An 18,487-nucleotide genomic window follows, 5' to 3' on the forward strand; every position below is an offset into this window, starting at 1 on the left:
GAGCCACCCAGGCGCCCCTCTCTCCTGGCCTTCCTGCTCTCTCTGGCTCCACCTTCCTCCCCTTCTGACTCGGCTGACCGGCTGACGAGATCCAGCCTGCCAGTGCTGACGCCTCGCTCCTGCCCCTCCGGCCCCCCACAGCTGGTGGTGAAAGGTGGCAGGAAGGACGAGAGGCCACACCTGCCCGGACAGCAGACGATCCTCAAGATCGAGGGTGACCCAGGGGCCCGAGTGGGGCTCGTAGCGGTGGACAAGGGTGTGTTCGTGCTGAACAAGAAGAACCGGCTGACTCAGAGCAAGGTGGGCCCGGCCCGTTGGGTGGAAGGCTGCTGAGGCAAAGGGGCGGCGTTGGGTTGAGGTGGCCCTGGCGCTGGGGAGGGCACCGGAAGTGGGGTCAGGCGTGGGCAGGAAGGAGGTCGGAGCGGGCGCAGGCGGGGTGGAAGTGAAGGCCGCGGGTGGGAGTGCGGATGGACGAGGCCACGCTGGCGGTGGCCACACGGCCGGACCCAGCTCGGCGGGGGCTCCGGGCCGAGAGCGGAGAGGCGGCTGGGCGCGCTGGCCAGGGGCTGGAGGCGCGCCGTGACCCCTCCCCGGCCCGCAGGTCTGGAATGTGGTGGAGAAGGCCGACATCGGCTGCACGGCCGGCAGCGGGAAGGACTATGCCGGCGTCTTCACCGACGCAGGGCTGGCCCTCAAGACCAACAAAAACCTGCAGACCACCGACAGGACAAGTGAGCGCCGGGGAGGGGCGGCGCCTCCACCCCCAGATGCTGAGAGCGGGTGGAGGGCAGGGTCTGGGGTCAGGGGGCCCTGGGTTCAAGTCCTGCCTCTGCCACCTCCTAGCAAGTCACTGCTTTCTGAGCCTCGGTTTCCTCCTCTGTCAAATGGGAGCAACGACTCCCCTCCCTCATGGCTACTGAGGGGAGGACATCGAGGACTTGTGGTCGGTGCTTAACCCATCCCGTTGGTCTGCCCGCCCCTCAGTTCTCGAGTGCCCCAAACCAGCCACCCGGCGCCGCCGCTCCGTCCGGCTCATGGAGAAGAGGCTCGACAAAGGTGGGAGCGCTGCCCGCCCCCGGGCCCTTGCCCGGCCGGCGCCCCAGCCAAGGGGGGAGGAGGGCAGGGCCTGGCCACGGGGACGGCCTCCCCGCGCTGCGTGCCGAGCGCCTGCGGCCGAGGGCATGACGCGGGGTCGGCGCCCCCACAGAGGGCCAGTACCCGAAGGAGGTGCGCAGGTGCTGCAAGGACGGCATGCGGGACAACCCCATGAAGTTCTCCTGCGAGCGCCGGGCCCAGTTCATCTTCCACGAGGAGCAGGAGAAGTGCGTGAAGGCCTTCCTCGACTGCTGCAACTACATCACCCAGCTGCGGCTCAACCACAGCCACGACGGCCCCCTGGGGCTGGCCAGGAGTGAGTCCGCCTGTCTGAGGGAAGAGGGCCTGTCTGAGGGAGGAGGGCCTGTCTGAGGGGGAAGGGGGCCTGTCTGAGGGGGAAGGAGGCCTGTCTGAGGGAGGAGGGCCTGTCTGACGGAAGAGGGCCAGTCTGAGGGAGGAGGGCCTGTCTGAGGGAGGAAGGCCTGTCTGAGGGAGGAGGGCCTGTCTGAGGGAGGAGGGCCTGTCTGAGGGAGGAGGGCCTGTCTGAGGGAGGAAGGCCTGTCTGAGGGAGGAGGGCCTGTCTGAGGGAGGAAGGCCTGTCTGAGGGAGGAGGGCCTGTCTGAGGGAGGAAGGCCTGTCTGAGGGAGGAGGGCCTGTCTGAGGGAGGAAGGCCTGTCTGAGGGAGGAGGGCCTGTCTGAGGGAGGAAGGCCTGTCTGAGGGAGGAGGGCCTGTCTGAGGGAGGAAGGCCTGTCTGAGGGAGGAGGGCCTGTCTGAGGGAGGAAGGCCTGTCTGAGGGAGGAGGGCCTGTCTGAGGGAGGAAGGCCTGTCTGAGGGAGGAGGGCCTGTCTGAGGGAGGAAGGCCTGTCTGAGGGAGGAGGGCCTGTCTGAGGGAGGAAGGCCTGTCTGAGGGGGAGGAGGGCCTGTCTGAGGGAGGAAGGCCTGTCTGAGGGGGAAGAGGGCCAGTCTGAGAGAGGAAGGCCTGTCTGAGGGAGGAGGGCCTGTCTGAGGGAAGAGGGCCTGTCTGAGGGAGGAGGGCCTGTCTGAGGGAAGAGGGCCTGTCTGAGGGAGGAGGGCCTGTCTGAGGGAAGAGGGCCTGTCTGAGAGGCCTGTGTGAGGGAGGAGGGCCTGTCTGAGGGAAGAAGGCCTGTCTGAGGGAGGAGGGCCTGTCTGAGGGTTAAGGGGGCCTGTCTGAGGGAGGAGGGCCTGTCTGAGGGAAGAGGGCCTGTCTGAGGGAGGAGGGCCTGTCTGAGGGGGAAGGGGGCCTGTCTGAGGGGGAAGGGGGCCTATATTAAGAGGAAGGGGATCTAAGGGAGGAGAGCCTATCTGAAGGGGAAGGGGGTCTGAGGGAGGAGGGCTTGTCTGAAGGGAGAGGAGGACCTGTATGATGGAGAGGGGGCCTGTCTGAGGGAGAAGGTTGCCTCTGTCTGAGATGGGTTTTCAGCTTGCCTTTACCAAAGAAAACTAATTTATGGTGCTTTCAAAGGGGTGCCTAACTCAATGCCTAACAACCTTCGTTGCTTCATTTTCATTCATTCATTCATTCATTCATTCGTTCGTTCAGTTCTGGCTAAGACAAAATGTGTACCCATTTGAAACTTTACACCTCAGGCCAAATAAATCTTAAGCAAAGCCAAGAGAAATTTCTCTTATAATAACCCCATTTAAAGCAAAACCAGAGCAGTCTCCATCACAAAGTGGCACTGAGAGGACTGACATTGCCTAACTGCCATTTGCTGAGAGGCTTTGAGCCCAGTGAGGCCTGATCCCTCCTTTTTTAAAATGCTTTTTAATGTGTCTTGATTAGGAAAAGATCTTTCTGCTAGGATGGGCGCTGTCGAAACTGAACCCAGGGACAGCGCATGGGGAGCAGGACAGGACCTTTTGTGAGGGTCACCTTGGCAAATTCCCAGCTCATCCCACCCTTTCCAGATTGTTCTTTTTAACCATTTTATGCAGAGCATTCGCTGCTCTATTGTTCTGATTGGCCCTTTGAACACTTCTGTTGCACATCCCACTGTTTTCATGGGGGACCAGAAATTGTGTCCTTCAAATTGGGCTCCAAGAACAAAGGCCCGTGTGAGCGGTTCTTGAAGTCAAGGGAAATTACCTTATTAACTACAGGATGAAAAGTCACAAAAGAGAGTGCCTTTGCTTAAAAACTGAGGAAGAAGGGGAAATTTCACAACAGAAGGCTGACCGATCAAAGCAAAAATAATCCTCTTTTTTTTTTTCTTTTAAGAGTCTCCAACAGAAAAACTGGAAATGGGCATAAAAACCTTTTTTTATCCCTCCGAACCGTGTGAGGCCCCACCACCCCCGACTAGCTCAATGTGGATTTCCTAGAAGCAGAGATATTCTCCCAGAAAACCCAGCACAGTCACCGGAATTAGGACATCAATGTTGACTCGTTACCACCTCCAAACCCTCCAGCCTCATTCAAGTTGTGCCAGTGGTTTTGCTTTGGTTTGGTCTGGTTTGGTCTGGTTTGGTCTGGTCTGGTCTGGTCTGGCCTGTTCTGGTTTGGTCTGGTCTGGTTTGGTCTGGCCTGTTCTGGTTTGGTCTGGTCTGGTTTGGTCTGACTTGGTCAGGTCTGGTCTGGTCTGGTTTGGTTTGGGTTTGGGTCCTTTATAGGAAAAGGACGCGGTCCAGAATTGGACATCGTATTTGCTGGGGGGGGGGGGTCTCCTTAGTGTCCTTGGATCTGCCCAACCCCTGGCACAGCGTCCATCTTGCAGCGACTTTCGTGGTCAGCATTTGAGGGGGCTGTCCAGCGGTTTGAGTTGGCTCAATATTGCCTCATAATCACATTCAGCTCTTGCATTGTTGGCAGCACTGTCACAAAAGAGACGTTGTGGCCTTCTTAGTGCATCGTGTCAGGGGCCTTATGACCTTGATCTTTCCCACTGTCGGTGATGGGACTCTTGATCACTTGGTTAAGGTTGTGTCTGCTGGGTTGCTTTGTTGTAAAGTTCCTCTTTGTTTCCTTACGGTTGCTTTTGAAACTTCTTTTTGCAATCCAATCACGGCAAAATTCAAGCCAAGGGAAATTTTCCCCAAAATCAATTTTTACGTAGCCTGTATGACAGCAGGTAGGGGACTCCTTATATGGTAACACGTTTTTTTTCGTGCACTTACATTTTTTTGTTTATTTTTTTATTTTTTATTTCTTTGGCTCTTAATAGGCGGTCACCTCTTAAAGCCAGACATTGCCAAAGTGGACAGATATTTCTAAATTCTTTTAGCTGGAAGGCTAGCACTCCCTCCACCATCACCCCCCAAAAAAGACCCAAAGATTTCCAACGCACGTGAACAAAGGACTCTCCCTTCAATCTGTGCGAAATATACTAACCTAGGCTTGCTGCCTTCTACTCCGGCAAACTACAGACTTCCTTTCTCAAAGAGGAAAATTAGCCAAAAATATCCAATCTACCAGCATAGGGCTTACACACAGTTGGGTGTTTTTATCTCCGAGCATTGCATACTTTGTTTTAGCCAATTGGGGGTGAGACAGAGAGCTGCTTACATGTGCATACCCCAAAGGCACTTTGATGGGTAATTCCAGAATGTGGGTGCATTTAGGCATCAGTGGATTTCACCTACTTTGTTATTTGGCAGACTCAGAGCTGAGTTACAACTGCCCATCATATTTTGAAGAAAGCCCAGCCAGGGTTGAAAACTATTCCGGCCCCACTTCATCTACTTGCTGATGGTGTCAGCCAGGCTTGAAAAGGCCACCCCCTCTCCAGGGGTCACCATCAGGTCTGGGGAGTCTCTCACACTCCCTGTTTGCTTCAGGACCATCACCATGAGATGCGGCAGGCACGAAGCCTGGGAGCCACCAGGCTTAGGGAGTGGCTCAGACGTATGCTTTCAATTCTATGAAAATTGGGGGAGGGGTAAATAATATAACCAGCCTGGATTATTTTTGCCTTTATACCAACACAGTTATAGAATATAATTTTTAGTAGTATTTTTATGGAGGAAGGAGTCACAAAGGCAAACATGCCTCCCCCCCCCCCCCCCCCCCCCCCCGGCCAAAGTCATCGCATGGCCACGGGTGTTTTGCTGCTTAGGAACCCCTCCAGAGATACAGAGATAAATATCTCCAGGGACAGTGGGGAAATGGGGCTGTTCTAAACCCAAATCACTCCCCTCCCCACACCCTGCCTTCCAGGTGACTTGGATGAGGAGATAATGCCAGAAGAGGACATCGTTTCCCGAAGCCAGTTCCCTGAGAGCTGGCTGTGGACCATAGAGATTCTCGACGAACCCGAGAAAAATGGGTAAGGCAGAGATACCTCCCCAACTTCAACCCACCCCCCAGACCAGCTCCTATAGCACCCCAGACTGGACCACTTAATTTGCATGCACCCCAACCCCCTCTACTCTGGAGACGCTGTACAACCCCACACCCCAGCCTAGAAAAATTAAGGGATGGATTACTTACATTCTCCCAGCTACCACTCCCCTCCAACCCTTCCCTTGGGGCCCCTCCATCCCAGCGTGCCCCCACAACCTGGACACACATCCCCCCACCCCCGTCTCCCCCATCCAGAATCTCCACGAAGACCATGAATGTGTTTTTGAAAGACTCCATCACCACTTGGGAGATCCTGGCTGTGAGCTTGTCGAAGAACAAAGGTGAGAGAAGGTGGTGGCCCCATCCTCGGGAGGCAGGGACCCCAGGGCCACTGGGTGTTTTCTCATCCCATCCAGAGAGATCCCTGTTTCTTGGTGGCTGGCCCTCTGCTCCCTGGTGACTGGAGGGGTGTCAGATCCTACTCTGTGGGTCACAGAGTGCTTTTTGTAGATAGATTTTATTTTGAGAGCAGTTTTAGGTTCACAGCAAAATTGAGGAGAAGGTACAGAGATTCCCCACACACCCTCATTCCGCCTCCCCATATGCACAGTCCGCCCAACTACCAGCATCTCGCTCGGCGTATTTGTTATATGGGCGCGTCATCATCACCCCAAGTTCATAGCTGCCGTTAGGGTTCCCTCTTGGTGTTGTGCGATCTATAGGTTTGGACAAAGGTATAGGGATGGATGTCTACCGTTGCAGAATAATTTGCAACCACAAACACCCTGAAGGGGTGATGTCGATAGCATGGTGGGTAGAGCAATTAAGAAAACGTATAAGAGGAAGCAGAATGAAATGTGTGATTGGAACATCGGTGGTCAGATTATGAAATCTGGGCCTGGGTGGCTCAGTCGTTAAGCATCTGCCTTTGGCTCACGGCGTGATCCTGGAGTCCTGGGATCGAGCCCCACATCGGGCTCCTCCGCTATGAGCCTGCTTCTTCCTCTCCCACTCCCCCTGCCTGTGTTCCCTCTCCCGCTGGCTGTCTCTCTGTCAAATAAATAAATAAAATCTTAAAAAAAAAAAAAAAGATTATGAAATCTGGCTGTCCCGGGGCTGCCGCCGCAGAGAGACAGCTGTGAGAGCCTGGGGAGCCCTGCCCATCCCGCGCGGGTTTGAGCAGGGCAGGGAGCAGGGTGAGGAAAGGGCCACACTAACTTTAAGCGTCAATTTTAAATGGGCGCCAAAAAACTCAGGTGCCCAGATAAGTGGCATTTTCATGCAATCATTTTTTAAAAATCAAGGTAAATGCAGAAAAGAAAATCCATGATGAACAAAATATCTACATTTTAAGTAGAAGTGTGGTGCTGAGCCACGCTGGAGTTTGAGGCAAGAGGGAAAATGTGTGCCTCCTCGGCCTGATTTATGTCTATTTCACTTTTTTCCCTGAGCATTAAAGTAGTTGAGAACAATACTGAAACATTAAAAAGTAGGTGTATGAAGACTTAAGATATTTATTTATACCAAACCAACATTTTAAATAATTTTTAATAATTTCGCTTTGTTACGATTTATAATAAATTACACCTTATTACCATTTTCCTTCCCTGGCTTCAAGATTTTCAAAACCTGCTTCTTTTTTTTTTTTTTTTTTAAGATTTTATTTATTTATTCGACAGAGATAGAGACAGCCAGCGAGAGAGGGAACACAAGCAGGGGGAGTGGGAGAGGAAGAAGCAGGCTCCCAGCGGAGGAGCCTGATGTGGGGCTCGATCCCATAACGCTGGGATCATGCCCTGAGCCGAAGGCAGACGCTTAACCGCTGCGCCACCCAGGCGCCCCCAAAACCTGCTTCTTTGCTTGTCTTGTTTTAATTGAAGGAATTGAAACTATTTGGCAGTTTCTCCCGAACAAGCGAGGATAGCGCGGGCAATCGGGTACGCATGCGCACACAGTCTTCCTTTTGCCTGAAACCCCAGTACAACTCAGCACACACACTTCTGGTTTGTGGCCCTCCCACCCATGTTTCAGATCAGAGCATCTTCATATTTACCCGTCCTCCGGGTACCTATTTTGAGGTTCTCTGTGAGGTGTCCTGTATTTTTTTTTAAATTTTTAAAAATATTTTACTTATTTATTTGAGAGAGAGAGAGCATGAGCTGGGGGGGAGGTAGAGAGAGAGGGAGAAGCAGGCTCCCCACTGAGCAGGGAGCCCGATGCGGGACTCAATCCCAGGACCCCGGGACCGTGAGCTGAGCTGAAGGCAGATGCTTAACTGACTGACCCCCCAGGTGCCCCAAAGCCACAGTTTAGATCCTTGTCCTGAAACCATGTTCCTGAGCCACTAGCAATCTGGCAAAGATGCTTTACCTGGGAGTTTGTTAGAAATTCAGAATCTTGGACCCCACTCCTCGCTTGCATTTTAATGTGGTCCCTAGGGGGTCTATATGCACATGGAGCCACGGTGTGGCTCTGAGCAGGGTGGTTTTCTGTGGTAGGCCCTGCCCTGTGCAGTGTGGGATGCTGAGAAGCATTCATTCATGGCCTCTACCTGCTAGACTGCAGTAGCACACCCCCCACCCAGTTGTGACATGTCCCCAAAATGTCCCCAGAAGTTGCCCAATATCCCCTGGGCGGGATGGGGGGGACAGAATCCTATAGGGCCCTGTGGTTTTTGGATTCCGCTCTCTGTGCCCTTGTGACACCTTCTTGACCTCATTGTCTCACCAGGGACGATTTTAACTCTCCACACATTATCTCAGCCAATGCTCACAACCACCCTATGACCTCGGTACTATTGTTCTCCTGCAAATGAGGATACTGAAGCCAGGGAAGGAAGGTGACTTGCCCAAGATCACCCGGGGATGAACCTTCCAGGAACATCACCTTAGAGCTTCAGAATAACTGTTATAGCATTGTAACCAACGGAACTTGGAAATTTCAGACTCCTGAGCTACTATGAATTCAAAAGTCAGGGTTACAAGCAGGGAGCTTCCCCAGCTTAAATGCCTGGGTTCAAATCCCAGGTCCCCCCTTGGGGAGCTGTGTGGCCTGAGTCAAGTTACTCAACCTCTCTGTGCTCATCCATAAAATGGGCCCAGTAGAAATAGTACCTACTCACAGTGTTGTTGGGAGGATTTTATGAGTTAATACACAGGTAGCCCTTATCATGGCACTTGGCATATGACAGATGTCCGATGTGTGTGTTCTTAGTGGAGCCAAACATATTTTAGAGACGAAAGGCTAAATGCCTTTCAGAGAAGCATGGACGCTTCCTCAAATCCCCCAAATCATGCACCAGAGTCAGTCTTTTTCTTTTTTTTTTTTTTAATTAATAGGTATTTTATTTTTTTAAAAAACAGTTTTAAGTTTACGACAACAATTGGGCAAAAAGCACAGAGTTGTCCCACCCCCTCCATTTCCCCACTTCCCCTTTTTAACCCCTGTTTGCATTAGGGTGGTACATTTGCTTCGATCAAAGGGCCCATATGGATACTTTTTTTTGGCTTAAGATTTATTTATTTATTTTAGAGAGAGGGTGCAAGGAGGGGCAGAAGGAGAGAGAGAATCCTGAAGCAGACTCCCCACTGAACAGGGAGCCCCATGTGGGGGCTCCATCTCACGACCCTGAGATCATGTCCTGAGCTGAAATCAAGAGTCGGACGCTTCACTGACTGAGCCCCCCAGGCACCCCTGGGCACATTACTATTAACCTCAGCCAATAGCTTAGGGATCCCCTTCAGTGTTGTCCGTTCCGGGGGTTTGGACAAACCCCCCATGTAGCCGCTGTTCCGGTATCACTCAGAGGAATTGTTTCACTGCCTTAAAAGTAACACGGATGGTGCGTCTGAAGTCATTCCTCTTTTGGTTCTCTTTCAGTCCTTCCATCTTGTTCAAAGGGAAGAGCTCAGTCTGGGGCAAGCACGCCTTCCTCTCTCCTGCTCTTGCTGAACAACTTCGATCAGCAAGGAGAGAGGGGCAGGTGCAGCTTTCTGCAGGCACGACACAAGCTAACCAGTATTGAACAAAACCGTTTCGCTTTCCTTGAGGGAACCTCCTATTTGTGGTGCAAAAGCTGGTTTTTCACACACCATAGTAAATTAAATTTGAGTTTAAAAACATAAAAACAGGGGTGTCTGGCTCAGTCAGTGGAGGGTGCCACTCTTGATCTTGGGGTTGTGAGTTCAAGCCCCAGGCTGGGTGTAGAGATTAGTAAAAAAATAACGTTTTTTTAAAAATTTAAAAACAAATAGTACATAAGAAATGGTAAATAGCTCCATGACTAGAGCAGACATCCCAAGGGCGATGAATAAATGACCTCAGGTTAGAAAATAAGATTTCGGGGCGCCTGGGTAGTGCAGTGGTTAAGCGTCTGCCTTCGGCTCAGGGAGTGATCCCGGCGTTCTGGGATCGAGCCCCACATCAGGCTCCTCCACTAAGAGCCTGCTTCTTCCTCTCCCACTCCCCCTGCTTGTGTTCCCTCTCTCGCTGGCTGTCTGTCTCTGTCAAATAAATAAATAAAATCTTTAAAAAAAAAAGAAAAGAAAAGAAGGATTTCGTTCAAGCCTCTGATAATTTTTTTTTCACCACTGAAGAATAAGGAAAGAAAAATCTTAATAGATTTCTTAGTGTAACAATATTTTTATTTGTTTTATTTCTTTAGCATAACATTATTTTCAATATGTTTTTGCAAATTTTGCTTGCATGACCCTTGGTTTGAATTTAATGCAGTAACCATTGTAACACAAATAGCCATTGTTTCTGGCATCATTTTCACTCCCTGTAGATCGGCCCTGTCATCAGAAATACAACGCAAGCTATGTGTCTTTTTAAATTTTCTGGTAGCCCCATAAAAAAGGAGCAGGTGAGGGGTGCCTGGCTGGCTCAGTTCATAGAGCGTGCAACTCTTAATCTCAGGGTCATTAGTTCGGGCCCCACACTGGGCATGGAGCCTACTTGAAAAAGAAAAGAAAAAAGAAAAGGAGTAGGTGAAATCAATTTTATTACATATTTTCCTTAACCAAATATATTCAAATATTATTCTTTCAACAGTTTTTTATTCTTTCAACATTTTGTAAACATCCACAAACCCCTGTCACACTAACAATAATGTTACGAGGATAAATCTGTTAAATTTGAGAATAACCTATTAACATCTCAAAATTATGAATGAAGTATTTTACTTCTGCTTGTACTAAGCCTTCGAAATCTAGCACGTATTTTATACCTACAGAGCACCTCAACTGGAGTGCTAGCCTTTTTTTTTTTTTAAGATTTTCTTTTTACTTTTTTTTTTTTAAGATTTTATTTATTTATTCGACAGAGATAGAGACAGCCAGCGAGAGAGGGAACACAAGCAGGGGAAATGGGAGAGGAAGAAGCAGGCTCATAGCGGAGGAGCCCGATGTGGGGCTTGATCCCGTAACACCGGGATCACGCCCTGAGCCAAAGGCAGATGCTTAACCGCTGTGCCACCCAGGCGCCCCTCTTTTTACTTTTAAGTCATCTCTTCACCCAGCATAGGGCTCAAACTCACAACCCCAAGATCAAGAGTCGCATGCTTCCCTGACGGAGCCAGCCAGGTGCCCCTAGCCTTTCATTGGAAATTTTTTTTTTAAGATTTTATTTATTTATTCGACAGAGATAGAGACAGCCAGCGAGAGAGGGAACACAGGCAGGGGGAGTGGGAGAGGAAGAAGCAGGCTCATAGCAGAGGAACCTGATGCGGGGCTCGATCCCACAACGCCGGGATCACGCCCTGAGCCAAAGGCAGACGCTTAACGACTGCGCCACCCAGGCGCCCCTCCTTGGAAATATTTTGATCTGTGTTTTAGGATTTGTAAAATGTGCGGCTGAAAAGGTAGCTTGGCCTATCCAAGTTGTTCCAAACATACGTTAAAAAGTTTTCCAATCACGGAAGCATCATTTTCTAAATTGAGCTATGATTCACATACCCAAAAGTCGCCCTTTGAAAGTGTATGATTCAGGGGGTTGTAGGATAGTCACGACGAACATCAGTTCTTAAGTTTAAATCTGAGTGAAGTGAAATGAAAGAAAGGGAGGAATCCGGTTCCCGCTAGAGCTAGCCACATTCCAAGTGCCCAGTGACCACATGGAGCTTGGGCTGCCCTTGGGGAGAGCACAGATATGGACCAGTCAGCTATGCTTGAGTTCTTCCCACCTGCACACCTACCAATGATTAAAACCACGAAAGAAAACGGAACTCGCGCCATCACAGCAATTTTCAGCTGCCACGACCATCGGCAAAGGTATCACCGTGGAAGCTGTTTAGTCTGCGGGCTTCTGCAAACGCAGGCTAAGCGTGGCTCAGCTCCGCAGGCAGGAGCAAGCCCTGAGACACTGTCCGCCTCCTTCCCTTGACACTCCTCTCCCGGGCAGGGATCTGCGTGGCTGACCCCTATGAGGTCACAGTGATGCAAGACTTCTTCATTGACCTGCGGCTACCCTACTCCGTCGTGCGCAATGAGCAGGTGGAGATCCGAGCCGTGCTCTACAATTACCAGGAAGTGGGGGAGCTCAAGGTGGGTCCCTGGGGTGGCAGAGGCATGATGGAGAGCTTGGTGGGGGGTCCATGGCACATGCCCCTGACTGATACTCTCTCCCCCGACAGGTCAAGGTGGAACTGCTCTACAATCCAGCCTTCTGCAGCATGGCCACCTCCAAGAAGCGCTACCAACAGACTATAGAAATCCCAGCCAAGTCCTCAGTGGCCGTGCCTTATGTCATTGTGCCTCTGAAGGTCGGCCTACATGAGGTGGAGGTCAAGGCCGCCGTCTACAGGCATTTCATCAGCGATGGTGTCAAGAAGACCTTGAAGGTCGTGGTGAGTCCTTGGGGCACCTGCAGCCCCTTGTCCTTCAGGAGAGTCTCCTGTCTCCCTGTGCTGTCAACCCAGGTTGGAGACCCCGACTCCGAGACACTAAGAGTGTCCAGTGTCCAGCTTAGGAAATTTAGGAGTCCTACAAGTTTGGAAGCAGGACCGGGACTTTTAGGGGGCACCAAAAAACTCAGTAATAAAAACCAGTGATACGTTTTTAAATGAAAATGTATTTTAATACCAAATATGATATTTTTAACACATTTCAGTATATAGGAGTTTTCTTTTGACTTTAAAAATCTTGAGAAAACATGTTTGACAAAACACATTTTTTAACGATTTTTTATTTATTTGACAAAGAGAGAGCACAAGCAGGCAGAGAGGCAGGCAGAGGGAGAAGGAGAAGCAGACTCCCCGCTGAGTGCAGAGCCCTATGCTGGGGTTCGCTCCCGGGACCCTGGGATCATGACCTGAGCCGAAGGCAGAAGCTTCACCGACTGAGCCACCCAGGTGTCCCACGCAAAACAAATTTTAGAAAGCAATAACATACAATGTGAGACCATAAGAACTTCTAGTTTTACGTATGATTTTTATCCTTAAGGATATATATTCACAGTTACATTTCTACTCTTTCCTACAGTGATAAGAGATCAAGTCATTAATAAAAATAAAAGCCTCCTGTCATCTTTTGTTAATGTTTTCAAGCAAAATGTGAAATCATAAATAAGGGCGACAATATTTTCCTTCAATGTTGTAAGGGACCAAAATTAATGCCAAAAAAAAAATCCGTGATGAACAAAAGATCAAAGTTTTAGAGTTTTAAACAGAGAGGATCTGACAGTATCAAGTCAAGCCACATTCAGCTTCCCTGAAGCTAAAGGGAAAATATGGCCTCCATATACGTGTCTTTTTTAACGGTTAAAATTGATCAATGGTTAATTTTCCCCAAAAATGTTAAAGTAGTTGAAAAAAAATATTGAAACATTGAAAAGCGAATGCTTTAAAACTGACAGTGCTATTTTATAGTGAAATATCTTATTTATACCCAAACCAGAACCGATTTTAATTTTTCTTTCCTGACTTTAATGGAACCAAACTCGTATTTTTTTTTTAAAGATTGTATTTTTATTTTTTTAAAGAGTTTATTTATTTATTTGACAGAGAGAGAGACAGCCAGCGAGAGAGGGAACACAAGCAGGGGGAGTGGGAGAGGAAGAAGTAGGCTCATAGCGGAGGAGCCTGATGTGGGGCTCGATCCCATAACGCCGGGACCACGCCCTGAGCCGAAGGCAGACGCTTAACCGCTGTGCCACCCAGGCGCCCCTTAAAGATTTTATTTTTAAGTGATCTCTACACCCAACGTGGGACTTGAACTTACAATCCTGAGATCAAGAGTCACACGCCCTACTGACCAAGCCAGGTGCACCCAAACTCATTTTTTTTTCAACTACTTTAATGTTCTGGAATATAACTACCCATTAAAACATACAAACATACATAAAAATATATCTCTAGGAGCACGTTTTTTAAGATCATATTTTTTTTTTAGTAATCTCTACACCCAACGTGGGGCTGGAACTCACAACTCTGAGATCAAGAGTCACATGCTCTTCCGACTGAGCCAGCCAGGCACCCCTAGGGGCACATTTTTTTTTTTTTAAGATTTTATTTATTTATTCGACAGAGACAGAGACAGCCAGCGAGAGAGGGAACACAAGCAGGGGGAGTGGGAGAGGAAGAAGCAGGCTCATAGCGGAGGAGCCTGATGTGGGACTCGATCCCGGAACGCCGGGATCACACCCTGAGCAGAAGGCAGACGCTTAACCGCTGTGCCACCCAGGCGCCCCCTTTTTTTTTTTTTTTTTAAATAGGGGCACATTTTTTATTATCCCTTTTGCCTGGGGCCCCAGCATGGCTCAGTGTGACACCGATGGGTTGAAAACCTAGGAGGGTGCTTGGAGCCTGCATGATCCAACGCACGAGAGCTAGTGTGCCCACAACTTCCCGATTCTGCACTCTCGGATGCTGGGAGCTTGAAATCTATCGTGGAGGAGATATTCACAGCACAGAAATGGGCAGTGCTGCAAAGGGGGATCTTTTCTTCCTGGACAGCTGGGTGTCAAATATTTACCAGCATTGGAAGAGACTCGGTCTCCAAAAGAAAATTTGGGCATTAATATCAGCCTAAAGGAGAATATGTTCTGGAAAGGCATGAACAGCTGCAGTCCACCATGGAGGTCTTTCCGCAGATGCAGGAGAGCGTCAGCTGGGACTCTGATACTAAGATTTCCCTATTTTAACTGAGCACTTACTGAGAGCCAGGCATTGTGCTGAGTACTTTATGCACATTCTTTTGTTCTAGAGACGTTCGAAAGGCACTGAGTTGAAAACACAGACTTTCTTGGGTCATTTAGCCTGCCTCCGCCCCCCCCCCCAAAAAAACCAGACTGCCCTGTTCAAACCCGGGTTCTCTTCTACTGGCTGTGTGATGTTGGGCAAGTGACTTCACTTTTCTGTGTATCCCACCTTTGAGATGGGAGTTAAAATAGCAGTACTCACCCCGCTGGGTTTGTTGCAAAGGTGAAACGTCAACCCCAGGGAGCAAAGAAAGTACCTTAGCACAGAGGAAGCTTTCAAAAATGTGTGTTGTTTTGTTAGCAATGTATAATTTTGTGATTAATTCCCAGGACAACCATATGAAGTAGATGTTTGTATTGCTTCCTCTTTCGAAGGGAGGAAGCTGAGGCACAGAGGAGTGAAGTAACTGACTCCTGGTCACACAGCTAGGATGGGTGATGCCATTGTGCCTATGTGAAGGACAGTGTCTTCGCTGACCAGTTGTGTCTGTCTGTTCTTTTATTTACCTGACCTCCCCCCACCCCCCATCCCAACATGGTTCAGCCGGAAGGAGTCAGAGTCAACCAGACTGTGGCCGTTCACACACTGAACCCCCAACAGGAGGGCAAAGGTGAGTCAGCCCCCCGCAGAGGGGTTGAGGCCTGAGTGGTGACGCAGGGCCTTATGGGAGAGCGCTGTGGCCATCCTCCTCTCCGGTTCTGCCGGCAGGGGGAGAGCAGCAAGTGAAGGTCCGTGCCGCAGACCTCAGCGACCAAGTCCCAGACACAGATTCCGAGACCAGGATCCTCCTGCAAGGTGAGCCAACTGGCCCTGACCCAGGAAGGCACGACCCTGGAGGAGGGGACCCAGTTCCACCTAATTCTGGGGGCGTTTATTACTGAGTCTCCCCTCTCCACTTCCGCTAGGACAGTGAGCCCCCTCCTTGATCTGTTTTATAGAAAAGCTCCAGGCAGTATTTAGTTCAGCAAATAGCTTTTGCTGATAAAGAAGTTTAAATGAGAAACAGGATAGTTCAAGAGCAGGAAATTTTGGAACTTAAATGCCTGGGTTGGAGGACTGGAGCAAGAAGGGAGAAGAAGTTGCTGGAAAGGCATCTTGCAAGCAGTAAGGCTTTGGGGAGAGACCCTTGGTTTTCTCATCTGGGATGGGGACGAATAAGAGTACCTATATCAAAGGGTTGTTGAGAGATTAAATGAGATGCTCCAGGAGGGTCTCTAACAGCGCTTGGCAAACAGCATCAAGCACGATCTAAGTATTCGTGACGATTGTTACTGGAATGAACTCGCCACTGGTCTAACAAGAGGACTCAGCGACCAGAGTTCTCCCATGAAGCCCAAGACCCCCTTCCCTACCAATGTAGACACACACACCCCTTGGCCACTCAGCCTGCTGCTCCCCTTCGATCACATACCCCTCAGCCCCCAAGTGCCCCTGGCCTCTCTGGCACTGGCTGGTGGGAGCCTGGGATCGCCGGTCACAGCCCCAGCTCTCCGCACCCCACCCCACGGTGCTTGAGCGCGGTCCTCCCGCCCGGCTGCAGGGACCCCGGTGGCTCAGATGGCAGAGGACGCCATCGACGCGAACCGTCTGAAGCACCTCATCGTGACCCCGTCGGGCTGCGGGGAGCAAAACATGATCGGCATGACGCCCACCGTCATCGCCGTGCACTACCTGGACCAAACGGAGCAGTGGGAGAAGCTCGGCCTGGAGAAACGGCAGGAGTCCTTGGAGCTCATCAAGAAGGGTGCGCCTGCGTTGCAGACCCGCCCCCCTCCAGCCCCCTCCTCGAGGAGTGTCCTCTCGGAAACCCTGCCCCCTATCGAGGCCCCGCCTCTCCTCGAAGCCCCTCCCCTCTCTGCTTCCCTTCTTCTCAAAGACCTCCCCCCAACCTTTCCCTTCTCTGAGACCCAGGGCCCCTCTGAGCCCCAGGGAGCACCCTCTCTCACTGAGGCCCCTTTGCCTTGAACCCCCTTGAGAACCTTCCCCTCTCTGAACCTCTCTCCTCTGAGAACTCCGTCCCCCTTTTCTCTCTGATCGCCCCACCCTCTGAGTCCCTTCCCCTTTTAGAAGCTCTTCCTCCTACTCCGCCCTGAGCCCCTTCTTTCCTCTCTGAACCCCTGTCCCTTAAGCCCCTCCCTTCCTGGCATACCCATGCCAGGCACCCCCTCCACTCATCTCCTGCTCCTCTGGGGACACTTCTCGCTTCCCTGCAGGGTACACCCAGCAGCTGGCCTTCAGACAAGCTAACTCGGCCTTCGCTGCCTTCGTGAAGCGGGCGTCCAGCACCTGGTGAGTCTCCCTTGCACCGCACAGAGCAGGGCGGCCTGGGGTGGTGCCGGCGGGCCTCGTCCACACAGCCCTGTGCCCAGTTCTGGATCCTCGGTCCACAGAGGCGAGGCGCCCACTGCGGGCTGCCGAGTGGCCTGCGGTCGTCAAGCGCCTCCTACGGCTGGGTCTTGGCTTAGGTGGGGAAGCTGGGCCAGCCCGGCCAGGCCCTGCCCCTCTCTGCTCATTGGTTTGCTGGAATGGCAGTCTCTGCATCCCGGAGGCGATTGGCTTACACTCTGTGCCCGCCCTCAGGCTGACAGCCTACGTGGTCAAGGTCTTCTCTCTGGCCGCCAACCTCATCGCCATCGACGCCCAGGTCCTCTGTGGGGCGGTCAAATGGCTGATCATCGAGAAGCAGAAGCCCGACGGGATCTTCAGCGAGGACGGGCCAGTGATTCACCAAGAGATGATTGTGAGAGGCAGGGGTTCAGGGCAGGCTGAGGAAGGGGCGCCAGAAAGTCACAGGATAGACAGGAGAAAAACTACCCCCTCACCGGGAGTGTCGCTCTTCCATTGCAAAGACCAGAGACCTTCAGAGTCCAGTGCAAAACCAAAGCCCCTCCCCCTTCACTCTGAAAATAAACCTAGAACCCCTCAGAGCTGTGGTTCCCCAAATGGGATCCCCATGCCAGCAGCAGCAGCATCACCTTCAAACTTGAGGCTGGACTCTAGATGCATGGAATCAGAAACTTTAGGGGCAGGGCCTAGGAATCGGTTTCTACAACCCACCCCTCACCCCCGTGATGCTGATGCGTGCATAAGTTAGAGAATCACTGCCTTAGCCTGACCTTTCGGGTGTCCAGTCTCAAAGCTGTCCCCCTACCCCCATCCACACTCCATCTGTACTGCTAGGAGCCTTGCTCTCTCCTGCCACAGGGCCTTTACACATGTTGTTCCCACTGCCTGGCATGCTAACCCCTGTCACCGCCAGCAACATCTTTCCTGATCTCCCCCAACTGAGTCACACTCCCACTGTCCATTCTCACTGCCACATCCACTTCTCTTGCACAGCACTCATCAGTCTGTAATGATATATCTTTTGTTGAACTGGTTGGTTTGTGTCTGTCTCCCCTGCTATAAGGAAAGCTCCAGGAGGGTTGAGCTAGTGTCTGGTTCTTTCCCACCATCTTCTCCACAGCACCAGCAACATTTGCTGAATGAATACTGAAGAGAGTGGCCCTCCTAAGGAGACACTGGGAAGAGACTCAGCCCTGCCTTGACCTACTGACCCTACAGGGGATTGGTTACAAAATGGGAACACCCTGATGACCCTGCCCTTGTTTCCTGCTTCCTACTCTAGGGTGGCGTCCGGGATTCTAAGGAGAAGGAGGTGTCCCTCACAGCCTTTGTTCTCATTGCACTGAAAGAGGCTGAAGATATTTGCGAAGGACAGGTCAACGTAAGTGTCCGCCATCCTCTTCTCTCCTCCCCTACCCAGGGCACATCTACTTTGGAGGGTGAGGTGTTGTATTTGGGTGATTCTCAGTCGTCCCCAGTGCAATAACAGCCACCACAGTGGCCATAATAATACCCAACATTTGGGGGGTAATTAGCTAAGATTCTCATC

At 51.1% G+C, this 18,487-nt stretch overlaps 1 protein-coding gene across 1 annotated transcript in view; it reads left to right on the forward strand.

The window, feature by feature from the left end:
- C3 (complement C3) overlaps positions 1–18,487 on the forward strand; it is a 36,286-nt gene that overhangs the window by 7,917 nt on the left and 9,882 nt on the right. The window contains exons 18-27 of the mRNA XM_040629474.1: positions 5,271–5,379; positions 5,652–5,737; positions 11,796–11,938; positions 12,028–12,240; positions 15,136–15,202; positions 15,301–15,387; positions 16,133–16,336; positions 16,806–16,881; positions 17,173–17,332; positions 18,221–18,319. Coding sequence (XP_040485408.1) covers positions 5,271–5,379; positions 5,652–5,737; positions 11,796–11,938; positions 12,028–12,240; positions 15,136–15,202; positions 15,301–15,387; positions 16,133–16,336; positions 16,806–16,881; positions 17,173–17,332; positions 18,221–18,319 — 1,244 coding nt within the window. The remainder of the gene's footprint in view (positions 1–5,270; positions 5,380–5,651; positions 5,738–11,795; positions 11,939–12,027; positions 12,241–15,135; positions 15,203–15,300; positions 15,388–16,132; positions 16,337–16,805; positions 16,882–17,172; positions 17,333–18,220; positions 18,320–18,487) is intronic.

Source organism: Ursus maritimus, unplaced genomic scaffold (genome assembly GCF_017311325.1).
Source record: "Ursus maritimus isolate PB19 unplaced genomic scaffold, ASM1731132v1 scaffold_14, whole genome shotgun sequence".
Lineage (NCBI taxonomy): Eukaryota > Metazoa > Chordata > Mammalia > Carnivora > Ursidae > Ursus > Ursus maritimus.